The sequence below is a fragment of the Bombina bombina genome, chromosome 3, assembly GCF_027579735.1.
Source record: "Bombina bombina isolate aBomBom1 chromosome 3, aBomBom1.pri, whole genome shotgun sequence".
NCBI classification, from domain to species: Eukaryota; Metazoa; Chordata; class Amphibia; order Anura; family Bombinatoridae; genus Bombina; species Bombina bombina.
Genome location: NC_069501.1, coordinates 641,879,887 through 641,897,348, shown reverse-complemented (window position 1 = coordinate 641,897,348; position 17,462 = coordinate 641,879,887). Strand labels below are relative to the sequence as shown.

The 17,462-nt window shown below is 40.2% G+C and overlaps 1 protein-coding gene across 2 annotated transcripts in view; it reads left to right on the top strand.

The window, feature by feature from the left end:
- Positions 1 to 17,462, top strand: part of BCAS3 (BCAS3 microtubule associated cell migration factor) — a 2,220,355-nt gene that overhangs the window by 491,008 nt on the left and 1,711,885 nt on the right. For both annotated transcript variants that reach the window (XM_053707348.1, XM_053707349.1), the window contains exon 9: positions 10,546 to 10,622. In XM_053707348.1, the coding sequence (XP_053563323.1) occupies positions 10,546 to 10,622 (77 nt within the window). The remainder of the gene's footprint in view (positions 1 to 10,545; positions 10,623 to 17,462) is intronic.

Sequence of the window (17,462 nt, the reverse complement as noted above, 5' to 3'; positions counted from 1 at the left end):
CATACCCTCACACCAATCTGAAAGGGCCATGAGGGAGGTTTTGTCTGAGGGAGAAATTTCAGATTCAGGAAAAATTTCTCAACAAGCTGAACCTGATGTTGTGACATTTAAATTTAAATTAGAACATCTCTGCGCACTGCTTAAGGAGGTATTATCTACTCTGGATGATTGTGACAATTTGGTCATTCCAGAAAAGTTATGTAAGATGGACAAGTTCCTAGAGGTTCCGGTGCCCCCCGACGCTTTTCCTATACCCAAGCGGGTGGCGGACATAGTAAATAAGGAGTGGGAAAGGCCCGGCATACCTTTTGTTCCCCCCCCTATATTTAAGAAATTATTTCCTATAGTCGACCCCAGAAAGGACTTATGGCAGACAGTCCCCAAGGTCGAGGGGGCGGTTTCTACTCTAAACAAACGCACTACTATTCCTATCAAGGATAGTTGTGCTTTCAAAGATCCTATGGATAAAAAATTAGAGGGTTTGCTTAAAAAGATTTTTGTTCAGCAGGGTTACCTTCTACAACCAATTTCATTCATTGTTCCTGTCACTACGGCAGCGTGTTTCTGGTTCGAGGAACTAGAAAAGTCGCTCAATAAAGAATCTTCGTATGAGGAGGTTATGGACAGAGTTCAAGCACTTAAATTGGCTAACTCTTTTATTTTAGATGCCGCTTTGCAATTAGCTAGATTAGCGGCGAAAAATTCAGGGTTTGCTATCGTGGCGCGCAGAGCGCTTTGGCTAAAGTCTTGGTCAGCGGATGTGTCTTCCAAGACAAAATTGCTTAACATTCCTTTCAAGGGTAAAACATTATTTGGACCTGATTTGAAAGAGATTATTTCAGACATCACTGGGGGAAAGGGCCACGCCCTCCCACAGGATAGGTCTTTTAAGGCTAAAAATAAGCCTAATTTTCGTCCCTTTCGCAGAAACGGACCAGCCTCTAATTCTACATCCTCTAAGCAAGAGGGTAATACTTCACAGCCCAAACCAGCCTGGAGACCAATGCAAGGCTAGAACAAGGGTAAGCAGGCCAAGAAGCCTACCACTGCTACCAAAACAGCATGAAGGGATGGCCCCCGATCCGGGACCGGATCTGGTGGGGGGCAGACTTTCTCTCTTTGCTCAGGCTTGGGCAAGAGATGTTCAGGATCCTTGGGCGCTAGAAATAGTTTCTCAAGGTTATCTCCTGGAATTCAAGGAACTACCCCCAAGGGGAAGGTTCCACAGGTCTCAATTATCTTCAAACCAAATAAAAAGACAAGCATTCTTACATTGTGTAGAAGACCTGTTAAAAATGGGAGTGATTCATCCAGTTCCAATAAGAGAACAAGGGATGGGTTTTTATTCCAACCTGTTCATAATTCCCAAAAAAGAGGGAACATTCAGACCAATTTTGGATCTCAAGATCCTAAACAAATTTCTCAAGGTTCCATCATTCAAAATGGAAACTATTCGAACGATCCTACCTACTATCCAGGAAAATCAATTTATGACTACCGTGGATTTAAAGGATGCGTACCTACATATTCCTATCCACAAGGAACATCATCAGTTCCTAAGGTTCGCTTTTCTGGACAAGCATTACCAGTTTGTGGCACTTCCATTCGGATTAGCCACTGCTCCAAGGATTTTCACAAAGGTACTAGGGTCCCTTTTAGCGGTTCTAAGACCAAGGGGCATTGCAGTAGTACCTTACTTGGACGACATCCTGATTCAAGCGTCGTCTCTGTCAAAAGCAAAGGCTCATACGGACATCGTCCTAGCCTTTCTCAGATCTCACGGATGGAAGGTGAACAAAGAAAAAAGTTCTCTGTCCCCGTCAACAAGAGTTCCCTTCTTGGGAACAATAATAGATTCCTTAGAAATGAGGATTTTTCTGACAGAGGTCAGAAAATCAAAAATTCTAAGCTCTTGTCAAGTACTTCATTCTGTTCTTCGTCCTTCCATAGCGCAGTGCATGGAAGTAATAGGATTGATGGTTGCAGCAATGGACATAGTTCCTTTTGAACGAATTCATCTAAGACCATTACAACTGTGCATGCTCAGACAGTGGAATGGGGATTATACAGACTTGTCTCCGACGATTCAAGTAGATCAAAAGACCAGAGATTCACTCCGTTGGTGGCTGACCCTGGACAATCTGTCACAGGGAATGAGCTTCCGCAGACCAGAGTGGGTCATTGTCACGACCGACGCCAGCCTGGTGGGCTGGGGCGCGGTCTGGGAACCCCTGAAAGCTCAGGGTCTATGGTCTCGGGAAGAATCTATTCTCCCGATAAACATTCTGGAACTGAGAGCGATATTCAATGCTCTCAAAGCTTGGCCTCAACTAGCAAAGGCCAAATTCATAAGGTTTCAATCAGACAACATGACGACTGTTGCATATATCAATCATCAGGGGGGAACAAGGAGTTCCCTGGCGATGGAAGAAGTGACCAAAATAATTCAATGGGCGGAGGATCACTCCTGCCACTTGTCTGCAATCCACATCCCAGGAGTGGAAAATTGGGAAGCAGATTTTCTGAGTCGTCAGACATTCCATCCGGGGGAGTGGGAACTCCATCCGGAAATCTTTGCCCAAATAACTCAATTATGGGGCATTCCAGACATGGATCTGATGGCGTCCCGTCAGAACTTCAAGGTTCCTTGCTACGGGTCCAGATCCAGGGATCCAAAGGCGACTCTAGTAGATGCACTAGTAGCACCTTGGACCTTCAACCTAGCTTATGTATTCCCACCGTTTCCTCTCATTCCCAGGCTAGTAGCCAGGATCAATCAAGAGAGGGCCTCGGTGATCTTGATAGCTCCTGCGTGGCCACGCAGGACTTGGTATGCAGACCTGGTGAATATGTCATCGGCTCCACCATGGAAGCTACCTTTGAGACAGGACCTTCTTGTTCAGGGTCCATTCGAACATCCGAATCTGGTTTCCCTCCAACTGACGGCTTGGAGATTGAACGCTTGATTTTATCAAAGCGTGGGTTTTCAGATTCTGTAATAGATACTCTGATTCAGGCTAGAAAGCCTGTAACTAGAAAAATTTACCATAAAATATGGAAAAAATATATCTGTTGGTGTGAATCTAAAGGATTCCCATGGAACAAGATAAAAATTCCTAAGATTCTATCTTTTCTACAAGAAGGTTTGGAGAAAGGATTATCTGCAAGTTCTCTGAAGGGACAGATCTCTGCTTTATCTGTTTTACTTCACAAAAGACTGGCAGCTGTGCCAGATGTTCAAGCATTTGTTCAGGCTCTGGTTAGGATCAAGCCTGTTTACAGACCTTTGACTCCTCCCTGGAGTCTAAATCTAGTTCTTTCAGTTCTTCAAGGGGTTCCGTTTGAACCCTTACATTCCGTAGATATTAAGTTATTATCTTGGAAAGTTTTGTTTTTGGTTGCAATTTCTTCTGCTAGAAGAGTTTCAGAGTTATCTGCTCTGCAGTGTTCTCCGCCCTATCTGGTGTTCCATGCAGATAAGGTGGTTTTGCGTACTAAGCCTGGTTTTCTTCCGAAAGTTGTTTCCAACAAAAATATTAACCAGGAGATAGTTGTACCTTCTTTGTGTCCGAATCCAGTTTCAAAGAAGGAACGTTTGTTACACAATTTGGACGTAGTCCGTGCTCTAAAATTCTATTTAGAGGCTACTAAAGATTTCAGACAAACATCTTCTTTGTTTGTTGTTTATTCTGGTAAAAGGAGAGGTCAAAAAGCGACTTCTACCTCTCTTTCCTTTTGGCTTAAAAGCATTATCAAATTGGCTTATGAGAGTGCCGGACGGCAGCCTCCTGAAAGAATCACAGCTCACTCCACTAGGGCTGTGGCTTCCACATGGGCCTTCAAGAACGAGGCTTCTGTTGACCAGATATGTAAGGCAGCGACTTGGTCTTCACTGCACACTTTTGCCAAATTTTACAAATTTGATACTTTTGCTTCTTCGGAGGCTATTTTTGGGAGAAAGGTTTTGCAAGCCGTGGTGCCTTCCATTTAGGTGACCTGATTTGCTCCCTCCCTTCATCCGTGTCCTAAAGCTTTGGTATTGGTTCCCACAAGTAAGGATGACGCCGTCGACCGGACACACCTATGTTGGAGAAAACAGAATTTATGCTTAACTGATAAATTACTTTCTCCAACGGTGTGTCCGGTCCACGGCCCGCCCTGGTTTTTTAATCAGGTCTGATGAATTATTTTCTCTAACTACAGTCACCACGATATCATATGGTTTCTCCTATATATATTTCCTCCTGTCCGTCGGTCGAATGACTGGGGTGGGCGGAGCCTAGGAGGGATCATGTGACCAGCTTTGCTGGGACTCTTTGCCATTTCCTGTTGGGGAAGAGAATATCCCACAAGTAAGGATGACGCCGTGGACCGGACACACCGTTGGAGAAAGTAATTTATCAGGTAAGCATAAATTCTGTTTTTTTTTTTTTTTTTTACAGGTAAAAGAGCTGATTACTTTGGGGCAATGCCCCGCAAAAGTTAGTAAGTTAGTGTAGGGTAGGGCTTTTTTATTTTGGGGGGCTTTTTATTTTGCTAGGGGGATTAGATTAGGTGTAATTAGTTTAAAAATCTTGTAATTTGTTTATTATTTTCTGTAATTTAGTGGGGGGTTTTTGTACTTTAGATAATTTAATTGTATTTAATTTAGGGAAATAATTTAATTGTAGTGTAGTGTTAGGTGTAATTGTAACTTAGGTTAGGTTTTATTTTACAGGTACTTTTGTATATATTTTAACTAGGTAGTTATTAAATAGTTAAAGTGAAGGTAAACTCACCATGTTTGCGATCCACAGTAATATTTTTCTCCAAAAAAAAAATTAAGTTTCATTCATGGTTTTTTATAAATTTCAGTCTAAACAAAGTTATAGCCGTAAACCATATATTCAATTTCCATCACATAAATCAGGCCGTTTTTTTTATTTTTTTTCCTCCCTAGGTCACGTTTTTTAAATAACCTATTGAAATCCTGGCCGATAGGCGGCCATGACCTACGTCACCCGCCCACACCCGCCCACATCTTAGCCTGCGCATGCTCAACTATTTCCATGCTCAACAATAGTGTCTGGAGCGCGCTCCCGTTTGGCGCATGCGCATTGGATTACTTAGCCGAAAAACAGCATCTGCTGTCACGGATGGCTCAAACTACTGAAAAGCGCTTCTAATTCACAAAAACATAGTACTCAATGAACACATTATTGTTATTCATTGAGTACTATGTTTCTAGCGCATTGGAGACACCGGTATCGCCGTGACGCGCATGCGCGGTAGACCGAGAACCTGTCGATTCGCGCATGCGCATTAGACAGTAGCTTTGTGACCACACATTAGAGATACGTATAGAGCGGGTGGGACCGCTCTATACGACAGATAACAGAATATAGGAAGTAAACGATGGGAGGAGTTAGCCCTGTACCGGTAGGAACAAACATAGTGAATAAAACTCTAATTTTTTACAACAAATGATAAAATTTGTTTAGCGATCATAGTAAACTTATTATATTGTAAGCATTTATGAATTCTAGGGGTAATAACATTACCTTCACTTTAATAACTATTTTGTACCTAGTTAAAATAAGTACAAACTTGCCTGTAAAATAAAAATAAACCATAAGATAGCTACAATGTAACTATTAGTTATATTGTAGCTATCTTAGGGTTTATTTTACAGGTAAGTATTTAGTTTTAAACAGGAATAATTTAGTTAATTATAGTAATTTTATTTAGATTTCTTTTAATTATATTTAAATTAGGGGGTGTTAGGTTTAGGGTTAGACTTGGGTTTAGGGGTTAATAACTTTAATATAGTGGTGGCGACGTTGGGGGCGGCAGATTAGGGGTTAATAAATGTAGGTAGGTGGCGTCGATGTTAGGACCGGCAGATTAGGGGTTAATAATATTTAACTAATGTTTGCAAGGTGGGAGTGCGGCAGTTTAGGGGTTAATATATTTATTATAGTGGCGGCGAAGTTGGGGGCAGCAGATTAGGGGTTAATAAATGTAGTTAGGTGGCAGCGACATTGGGGCGGCAGATTAGGGGTTAATAAATATAATGTAGGTGTTAGCGATGCTGGGGGCAGCAGATTAGGGGTTCATAAATATAATGTAGGTGGTGGCAGTGCCTGGAGCGGCAGATTAGGGGTTAATAATATAATGTAGGTTGCAGTGATGTCGGGGGCTGCAGATTAGGGGTTAATAAGTGTAAGGTAGGTGTCGGCGATGTCAGGGGGCGGCAGATTAGGGGTTAATAAGTGTAAGATTAGGGGTGTTTAGACTCGGGGTTCATGTTAGGGTGTTAGGTGTAGACATAAAATGTATTTCCCCATTGGAATCAATGGGGCTGCGTTAAGGATTTTTACACTGCTTTTTGGCAGGTGTTAGACTTTTTTTCAGCCGGCTCTCCCCATTGATTCCTATGGGGAAATCATGCACGAGCACGTTATACCAGCTCACCGCTAACGTAAGCAGCGCTGGTATTGGAGTGCGGTAAGGAGTAAAATTTTGCTCAACGCTCACTTCTTGTCTGGGTTGTAAAAACCTGTAATACCAGCGCTGTCTGTAAGTGAGCGGTGATCTTAAACTGCTTGTTAGCACCGCACAGCGTCTAACGCAAAACTCGTAATCTAGGTGAGTGTTTTTTGTTGCTTAAATGAAATGAATACCAAATAGTGCCACCAATGAATATTCAGGTGAAACAAATTTCCCTGAATATTTGGTACGAAAAGTTCGGACAAACCGAAAATGTCTTACCTGCACAAGTCTATAGGATGTGTTTCAGAGCCTTAAATATATTAATATAATTTATGTCAGCTTTGAGAGGGTTCTGGAACATAGGTTCATTTTACATAGATTCATTTAACAACCACTTCTTCAGGAACTTACATTTTTTAAAAGCACTAACACACTATACATGTATGTATATTTCAAATACTACATTTACAATAAATAAATAAAACATTCATTCTTTGTATCATTTTTATATTTTTACTTCATATCCTCTGAAAAATACAGGATCTCTTCTTTATTTTCAAGTAAGGATAACAGCAGTTTTATTGTAAGTAAACTATTTTCACATGCCTATATCAATTAAACATTTCAAAATTTATGAGGTGTCCTGAATTGGTGTATGGGAAATCTGGCCATCTTAATAGGAAATAGCATTGTTTACACACGTTAAAATATTTTTTTGCATGAAAAAAGGTTACATTAAAGCTATTTATTATACAGAAGGTATATGCTTTTGCACAAGTGGTCCATTGAATAGAAGCTCATTGGCTGATTTTTTTTTTGTATAATTATTTATATATTTAGATACAATAGACTAAATAGCAGTAGCAGCTTGTTTGAAAAAAGAAAAAAAAAAGCTTTGATACATCTAGTTAAGGGAATAATACAACTGAATTTGCCTTTTTAGGGCTACTTGAGGGAACCCTGTACTGTGGTGGTCTTTTTGCCCATATCATTGTACTATGGTGGTCTTTTTGCCCATATCTCCACAGCTTCATTGACACACTCAATAGAAACTTATTATCTTATAGGGCTGGCTCAAATGCGTAAAACTTGATAACGGAATAAGACACCTCTAATTAGAAGGTTTTTGGATTTTTTTTAGTGATGTTAGGCTGCTGTGAAATTATATTTCCCTTTCCCTCAATTAACTTTTGTTTATTTTTAGACATAATTCCATAAGTTTCTGTTCAGAAATACTCTTCTTCTATATTTAAGTATTCCTGCAAAGACAACATTGCATGTTAATGTATAGTGGTAGATGAATGCAAGGTCACCAGGCATTAGAGTTATCAGTTCACATATGACTTTGAGGAAATGGGAAATGCCAAGGGAAATGCAGAATGGAAGGGTTGATTCACTTGCCTTTCTAATGTAGTTACAGCCGGAACAGTCATATTAGCAGAACTTGATGAATCACTCCCAGGAGAGGTATAAAAACATAAGGACATTTATTTTTTGCTATATGGACTAAAAGCCAAAAATAATAATAATAATAATAATAAAATCACGTTTTGCAAAGTACAAATTGTTCTATTTTACGTACAGGAAATGCATATTTAACAAAAAAAATAATAGTAGCTTGCTTTGTCTTGCATTTGCTGGGAAAATATAGTAGTTCCTACACAAAAATGGATATACTGTAGCTTGATATTATTATGCTTTTTCCTGCAGTAGCAGAGTTTAAAAATAAATTTCAATTACATAGCTTTTTGGGAAATGTAACAGCAATGGAAAACAACTTCCATGTCCTCGCTTGTGTATCTGTGTTTGTGGCCAGGCCAGTAAGCAAAATTGTAGATCTCAAAAATGGCAAGAATGAATCATCACTTCTAAAATTGATATTAACTTCAGATTGACATATCTTCCAAATTTAATATGTAATTCAGTATATATCTATATACCTGTATCTGTCTGTTATGTATGTGTTTTGTGTATATATATATATATATATGTGTGTGTTTGTGTGTATATATATATATATATATATATATATATATATATGGGTATACATACACACTATCACACTATATGGTCAGAAGTATGTGGACACCCTTACTAATTATTGAGTTCAGTGGTTTCAGCGACACCATTTGCTAACAGGTGCATACAATTCAGCAGCGATGAAATATCTTCATAGACAAACCACTGGCAATACAATGGATCACACTGAAGAACTCATAGACTTTACACGTGACTCTGTCATAGGAAGCCATCTTTGTCACAAGTCAGTTAGTGAAATGTATGTCCTGCTAGATCTGCTGTGGTCAGCTGTTATTTAAAGTAAACACATTTGGTACAGTGCAACCATAATATTAGAACTAAACCCATTCTGTACAGTGTGAACTTACAGTTTTGCATGATCGTAGCCAATGAATAAATAAAACGTTAAAAATGGTCTTCTTTTAAAAACATGGTTTACTTAGTGCAATGTTTAGGAAACACACTTTTTTAAGTTGAAAAACTTGTGACCACTGTCTTCTGTCGGATATTAATATCTGTACATGAAATCTTGTTCCTAAAAAGAAAACGCTAAAATGTAAAAACTTTTCTTTCATACAGGTGGTGAGAGTCCACAATCCATTACTCCTGGGAATTACTCTTCCAGGCCACTAGGAGGAGGCAAAGATTCCCAACCCCAAGAGCTCTATAAAACCCCTCCCACCTTACTAGAAACTAGTTTTGTCTTTGCCTTCACTGGAGAAAGGTGAAGAATGAAGGTGCTTCTGATATTCTTCTGTGAGAGGGCCATTTCCCTCAAAATGCTGCTGTTAGACGGAGGGATATATTGGTATTATGTGGTAGTGGCATAATTACACCCTATGGGAGTTAGTCACAAGCCTTCCACAGGTTTCACAGGAACCTGTCCTTAGCCGCCTCCTGTTGGTTCACCAGTATACTGCTATTCCATATCCTCTGCTGTTTTGTTTCAGCACTGGTTTAGCTATCTACTGGATCCCAGTTTGAAGATATCCAGTAGTTGGGTGCCTATGGGTAAGTAAATCTTTGAGTTTGTGCACATCGCCTCATCTGTGCATGTCAGTTTACTGGGTTTGTGCATCCTGGAGAAGTCTCCCTAAGGGTGATGGGGGAAACCAGAGGTGTAATTAGAGGAATATGGCTGCAACCCACTGATGAGGCCCAATGAAGGCCGAAATGGCTGTCTAGGGTTGCCATGTTCCTTGTTCAGAGGAGGATTGCCTGGTATTTTGGGGCTGGACTGACCTTGCTAGGCGGGATCAGACTGATAAACTTCAGGAAAGTTCTCCTCTGTGAAAAGCACAATTGGGCAAAAAGAGACTGCTCCTAGATGGTAATTTGCAAAGCAACAAAGGTGATTATTTTCAAGGGGGTGATTCTTTTCAATAACCACTGTACATGCAAGTATATCCACAATAAGAATTTCAGTACACATGTAAATTGCATTTTCATTCCACACTCTGTAAAGGATTCATTTACATTAAACCTTCGCTGCACATTCTGCGATGACAGACAACCCTCTCTTCCCACAGTGAAGTGAACTAAAATGCCTCTGTGAGACTACCTTCAAACAGTGATTACATCCCTTTATAACATTTCACTTGCAATGTCGATTGCTAAGCGGATACCTTTAGAACATAGCGATATTATGAGAATGCTTTGAACATTGGGCACTTATGGTAATGGGGGAAACAGTTTACTTGATTTGAATATGTGTAGTGTATATATAAAATATGTGTGTGTGTTTAAATAATAGATCTACTTTATCTGTTATCAATCTGTTAGTATTTTTCACTATAATAATGTCATGTCTTATTAGATTAGTAATTTGGGGCTTTTTTAAATAGTCCTAGGCAAAATATACACGTTATTGCTTTTATTTAATTACATAAGTTACACATTTTATTAGCCACAAATACCACAATGGCTGAACAGAATATTTACAGTTACTTTTATATTTTCCTCTGCTGTTTGGCTGTCTGCCTTGTTTTTCGTTTGCCCATTTTTCATTTCCATATTTAAAAAGAATAATAAATAAAACTTTGTTTTTAATTACAGGGTTCTTGTGGTGGTTCTTCAGGAGAAAATAGCAGCTTTCGATAGCTGTACATTTACAAAGAATTTTTTTGTGACAAGTAAGTATAAACTGCATGTATTATGTATTTGTGTGTGTGTGTTTGTATAGCAATAAAATGGGTCTGACAGCACTTTGGGACCAAATAGTTGTTTCCTGAATTGCAGGTGCATGTCGCAAAACTACTTAAAGATTCAAATTACTTTGGAATTAAAATGCTTTTCTTTTTTTCTTAGCAAATGAACAATACCTTTAAGTTGCTATATGATTGATCTCTGCAGAGGGTTTAACCATTTATTCAAAGTTGCGATTGACGATCACTCGTGTGCATCTCCACATAAGGGTGTGCAAAATAAGTGTTTAGATAAACTTTCAAAGCAATGCAAATTGTGTGCTAAGGATTCCTTGAGGTTAAATAGTAAGTAGTGTACCAATAGCGTCACTTTTAATCAAGCCCTTTGTCTTTCTTAGACAAATATGAAATGTGATCACTAAGATATGCAAATTAATTTTTGTAAATTAGATAAATGGATCTGTTAATATCTTTCTTAAGAGTGTCTACAAGATCATCATATGTGGGATTACACTCCAGTCCACTAGGAGGAGACAAAAACACTCTTATATTCCAGAGCTTTTGTCCCACCTACTCTGTAATACTTCAGTCATTTTTTTCCCCCTTCAGATGGAGAAGATGAATTTAGAAGTGCTAATAACTTCACTTTGTCTAACCTGTCTGACACTCATTATCCTCCTCAGTAGTGCTGAATGAACAGAGGAGTGAAAAGTAGTTTAGCCAAGTGGTAAACAATCCTCTCCCAGTGTGGAAATGTGACAGGTCTTCCAGGTGATATGCGGATGCATCTGCCAATCCTCTGGTCTACAGTGTGCTGTTCTTTTAAGGTCCTTGCCACTGTGAATGTACTGCCTTGTATGGTTCCTAGTATTGGATGCAGTCTCCTGGAGCTGCGGTGCTGGGTAGAGGAAGACCTACATTTATACCTTCCACAACCAAGTAGCTATTAGAGTGAACATGTACTCATGATTCATATAGCAAAGGGATATCACACACATTCATATGCACTTTTGAGCACTTTTTTTTGGCATATTTGAATGCGCCTGTTGGTTTAAGAATAGCACACAAGGGGTTAAGAACAGCAGTTTTGGCACATTAACAGCCTTCCAGGCATTTCTTTTTCACTTCTTTTTTTGTGCCATTTTGTTGGCCATCTTAAAGCAACATTCTTGCCAAAATTGAAATGCACATGGGTGCATTTTAGTTTTGAATAGGAGTATTTTTGCAATGTACATGTAGTAGCAAAAATGTGTCTAGTATAGCTGTTTCAAATATGTATTTAAGTATGCGCCGTGCACCAGCATTTTAAACACAGCATTTGCTCAGAGTGCCTAAGGTGCTTTTATCATCTGGTAATGACTCAATTTGTTAATTGCTGACATGATACAAGCCCTACAGCTGTAGTATTTAAAATTCTGGTGTACTGAGAATATCTATCTATGCTTCACATGTCGGTGCAGAGAAAAATACTAACTCTAAAACACTGCTAACTTTTACTAGAAGCATTTTGCCAATACATGTATATTGCAAATATGTTTATATTCATCTATGTGCATTTAAATTTTGACTGAAATGTACCTTTAAGTGTTCAGAAACTGGTCCCTAGAGATGGTAAGAGTATTCTTCATTTCATATACAATATAATATATATATATATATATATATAGAGAGAGAGAGAGAGAGAGAGAACTTTTCACATATTACAGTTTCAAGGGTGTGTCGAGAATGGAGCAATGATCAAAAAACATCCAGTCAATGGCAGTCCTGTAGAAGAAAATTGCTTGTTGATGAGAGAGGTCAGAGGAGGATGGCTAGACTTGTGCAAGCAAACAGACAGGCCACAATTTCGCAAATCACATCAGAATTCAACATTGGTGCAGAGAAAAACATATCACAACGCACCACTAGGCGCACCAACAACAACAGCTGGTGGGCACGTAGGGTGGGTGCTGTTTTTATCAGAGAAGAACAAGAGAGCACACCTTTTGTGGGCACAACAATACTAGCACTGGACCATCGAAGACTAGAAAAAGGTTGCTTGGTCTGACAAGTCAAAGTTCTTAGTGCGTGATGTTGATGGAAGGTTCTAAATTTGGTGAAAACAGCATGATTCCATGGGCCTTCATGTCTGATTAAAAGTGTGCAAGGGGGTGCAGGCGGTGTTATGGTGTGGGGAATATTTTCCTGGCACACATTGGGTCCATTGATACCCCTAGATTCACGACTGAATGCCCGAGTGTACGTAAACATTGTTGCTGACCAAGTTCATCCGTTCATGTTGACAGTTTATCCTCAGGCATATGGTTACTTCCAGCAGGATAATGCACCGGTGCACAAAGCTTGCATCACTATGAGATAATGTTCGTGAAACGCGCGTGAGGGGTCTCTTGGAGAAGCTCTGTCTCTCCGTTTTTTTAATTTGCTTACCAATGTTATAAGAAATATTCCCTACCAATTTATTGGGATATTCCAGCTAAGCAGTTAGCTTACAATGGTAAAGATAATTTAATATTAGCCCTCGGATTGTAAGGGCTTAGTTGATATAGATCTTTTTTCTGCTGGCTGTGATAATTCAACTTTATTCACTCAAGTTTAAATAACTTATATGGGAGGTCAATAATTCACTTTGGTTTAAGTGTTTTTAATCTGAGCTTATGTATGAATTTTCTTCTTTTTTTTGACATTTTCCAATAAAGATTCTAGTGTGAATGAACTTAACTTTTTCACTTTATATCGTTTAATTAACTACCTCTACCTAGCAGAGTCATTATTCTATATGCAGATTAGAGCTATCTATACTCAATTGTATACCCTATTACAATTACTTTGTTAGTTGTTCTCTGTCTCTGAATCTGTGGCAGGAAGCCTTGATTTTCTATATTAAGATTTATCTTACAAACACTTATAATATTACATAGGTCTCCTGATTATGGTTACTCTGTTTCCCCCCACCCCCTATTGTAATTAAACTGATTAAAAGTGTGCAAGGTGGTGCGGGCGGTGTTATGGTGTGGGGAATATTTTCCTGGCACACATTGGGTCCATTGATACCACTAGATTCACGTCTGAGTGCCCCAGCGTACATAAACATTGTTGCTGACCAAGTTCATCCGTTCATGTTGACAGTTTATCCTCAGACATATGATTACCTCCAGCAGGATAATGCACCGATGCACAAAGCCCGCATCACTATGAGATAATTCCTGGAACATGAGAATGACTTTTCTTTGCTGCAGTGGCCCACTCAGTCCCTGGATCTCAATCCTATTGAACATCTTTGGGATGAGCTGGAAAGGGCTATTCGCTGCAGGCCTGCACCTCAGTCGAATCTCCAAGAGTTGCGTGACACACTCATGTTTGCATGGTACACACTACCTCCACAGTGTTTCCAACATCTTCTTGAATCCATGCCTAGACAAATTAAGGCTGTTTTGAAGGAGGCTAAAGGAGGCTCAATATGCTACTAGGTAGCTGTACCTAATAAAGGGACCGCACAGTGTGTATTTGTGTATGTGTATATATATATATATATATATAAATGGGTAATGGCAAGCACTAAAGGCCAGGGTGCTTCTAAAAAATTAAGTAGTTAAAAGTTCAACAAAGGATGCACTCACCAGGAATTATAAATGTCACCTTTATTCCATGTGATGTTTCGGGCTTTCACCCCCTTCCTCAGACTGATACTAGCTGCTATTCTGGTACTATGTCCTTTTTAATTCTCTAATGTCATTTATTGCAGTTCTTTGGGGCTGGTGTGTTTAAATGTCTACCCTCTGTGGTTAACCAGTTATACTGTGTGCCTTTATTTTGCTAACTGTGCTTAATCTTCTTCCTTGATGTGATATGTAGCTTTGCTTGTGCCTTTATAATATCTTATCCTCCCTATTGCCTGAATCTATTATAATAGAGCAAATAGGTACAAGTGGAAGATAGGAAGGTTGATCTGCCAATCATATAAGCCAATTATATTACACCTGTGCACGTATGTATGTAGGTATGGGTGTGTGTGTATATATATATATATATTTATATAATATCTTAGGGGTTTGCTGCCCTGCCTAAGGGTCAGAGTGGTTAGGGGTTTGTTGGCTATCAAGGCTGTCCTCCTGTGGGCTCTAATAAACTATACCCCACATTTGAGGAATATATTCACACAGCTATCTGATGACTGCTATACGACCCTCAGATAAACGTAGATGCTAGTTTGCTACTTCCCTGCAGGGAGTCCAGTCCAGTTTCCCTTTAGTTAAAAGAGGTGCATTTGAAAAAGTCAATTTCTCTTCTGGAGATAAGTAATCTGAATCTCAGGACCCCCTGATGTTATGAGGGATAATGTGTCTTTTAATTTCAGGCTAAAGCAAATACGTGGATTGTTATGGGACATGTTACATGATGTTATGTGGATGATTCTCCCACTCCTGTTAAGCCAGTTACTTAGAGGATTGATAAATGGAACAAGCCTGGCGTTTCTTTTGTTTTGTCTGCCAAATTGAAGGCTGTGTTTCCTCTTATGCTCAGCCTTGTAGCCTGATATCCAATATAGGCCTGGAATGTGCTATCCTGTGTAGCTAGCTGATCTAGAATGAAAATGAGTTATTATTCTGGTTTCTTCAACAGAACAGGGCCAGCATTTCTACTACAATCTCTTTTTGGTTCCAAAAGAGAAGGGTATTTTGTCCTAGTCTGAATCTAAAGTCTCTAAACAAATTTCTGAAGGTCCCCATTTTCAAAATGGAGTTCATTCACACAAAGGGGTCAATTTAACAAGGCGGCGAGTGGACATGATTCGCTGTAGCGAATCATGTCTGCCCGACCTTGCTAAATGCCGACAGCATATGCTGTCGTCATTTAACATTGCACAAAAATTTCTTGTAAAATGCTTGTGCAAAGCCGACCCCTGCACATTTGTGGTCAATCGGCCACCAGCAGGGGTGTCAATCATCCCGATCGGATCGGGAAGATTGCAGTCCGCCACCTAAAAGGTGGCAGACAAGTTAAGGAGCAGCAGTCTTATGGTCTTACAATCTTGAACACCCTTTGCTTACTGTAGAAGCTCAATGGCTGGAAGTTGTGGGTCTGATGATGGCTGCTTCAGATGCAGTGCCATTTGCCAGGTTTCATCAGAGACCCCTGCAGCTGTCTCTTCTACTGCAGTGGATTTTCTGAGACAGTGACCAATCTCAGAAGATCCTTTTAGATTGGCTCGCCAGTCAGTTGTTCAAGGGGACTCCTTTCTTCAGCCGCCTGGATGTTAATTATAATAGATGCTAGCCTACAGAATTAAAGGGGGGGAGGTCTTTGAGGTGCAAGATGTTTGGTCTCCTCAGGAGGGGAAGTTACCAATCAATATTCTTGTATTCAGTGCAATTTTCAGGGCTTTATAGAGTTGGCCCAGCCTCCAGCAAGAACCGATCATCCAATTCCAGTTAGACAGTATCACAGTAAATCAATCATCGAGGAGCTCAAAGTTGCTTGGCAATAAAGGAGGTGTCAGTCCCTGATTTCAGCCTTCTACATTCTGGGAGTCCACAAATGGGAGACAGACTTTTTTCAAATGTCAGCTCATTCACCCATGGGAGTTGTCTCAGCATAAGGAGGCATTTGACCAGTATGTGAGACATTGGGGTTTGCCAGAGATAGTTTTCATGGTCTCTTGCTTGATTCACAAGATCCCCCACTATTGTTCCAGGTCTTGGGATCCTCAATCAGCTCTGGTGGATATCATAGTGGTTCTTTCATTGTTACAGTTGGTTACATCTTACTTCTTTTTGTTTAGCTATTAAAAGTCATAGCCAGAATAAAACAGGAACTTGCAGTGATTATGGTTGCTCCGTTTGGCCTCACAGACCTCATTGTAATGCCTCACTTAGTGGCATTACTTCACTCTCTCGGCCCCTTCTTTTATCATGACCTCAAGATTCAAGCTTTGACTGCTTGATGATTGAACGCTTTATCATGTCTAACAGGGGTTTGTTTGAAAAGGTGACTAAAGCCTTTATCCAAGCTAGAAAGCCTTTTATCACACACATCTACCACAATGTGTGGAAAACATTTTGGCATGGTGTGCAGAGAGGAGATACAACTTGAATTGAACTTTGATTCCTAGGGTCGGCTTGGAGAAGGGCTTGTCCTTCTCCAAGCCCCTAATAGAAATAGTCAGACATAATGAGGTTCAACACTGACACACTCTCTCACGCACATACTGTCGCACACATACACACTCTCCCCACCTGCTCACACGCACGCACTCACACACATACACACACTCTGAGGCCGATTTACCAAATGTCAGTTGGACCTGATTCTACAACGCAGATCAGGTCCGACAGACATTGCTGAATGCGGAGAGCGATGCGCTCTCCGTATTCAGCATTGCACCAGCAGCTCACAAGAGCTGCTGGTGCAACGCCGCCCCCCTGCAGATTCGTGGCCAATCAGCCGCCAGCAGGGAGGTGTCAATCAACCCGATCGTACTTGATCGGGTTGAATTGTGGCGATTCCTGTCCGCCTCATCAGAGCAGACGGACAGGGTTATGGAGCAGCGGTCTTTAGACTGCTGCTCCATAACTTGTGTTTCTGGCGAGTCTAAAGACTCGCCAGAAACACGGTCCCTCAAGCTCCATCCGGAGCTTGATAAATGGACCTCTCTGTCTCACATGAACACACGCTTGCAAACACACACACTTATGCCCACTCTCTCTCTCACACACACACTCTTACACAAAACCGACTCACACATACACACCCATATACACAGCTTTTGCTCTCCCTACCCCACTTTGCCTTAAAAAAACCCACATTACACAAACATGTATAATCCACTAG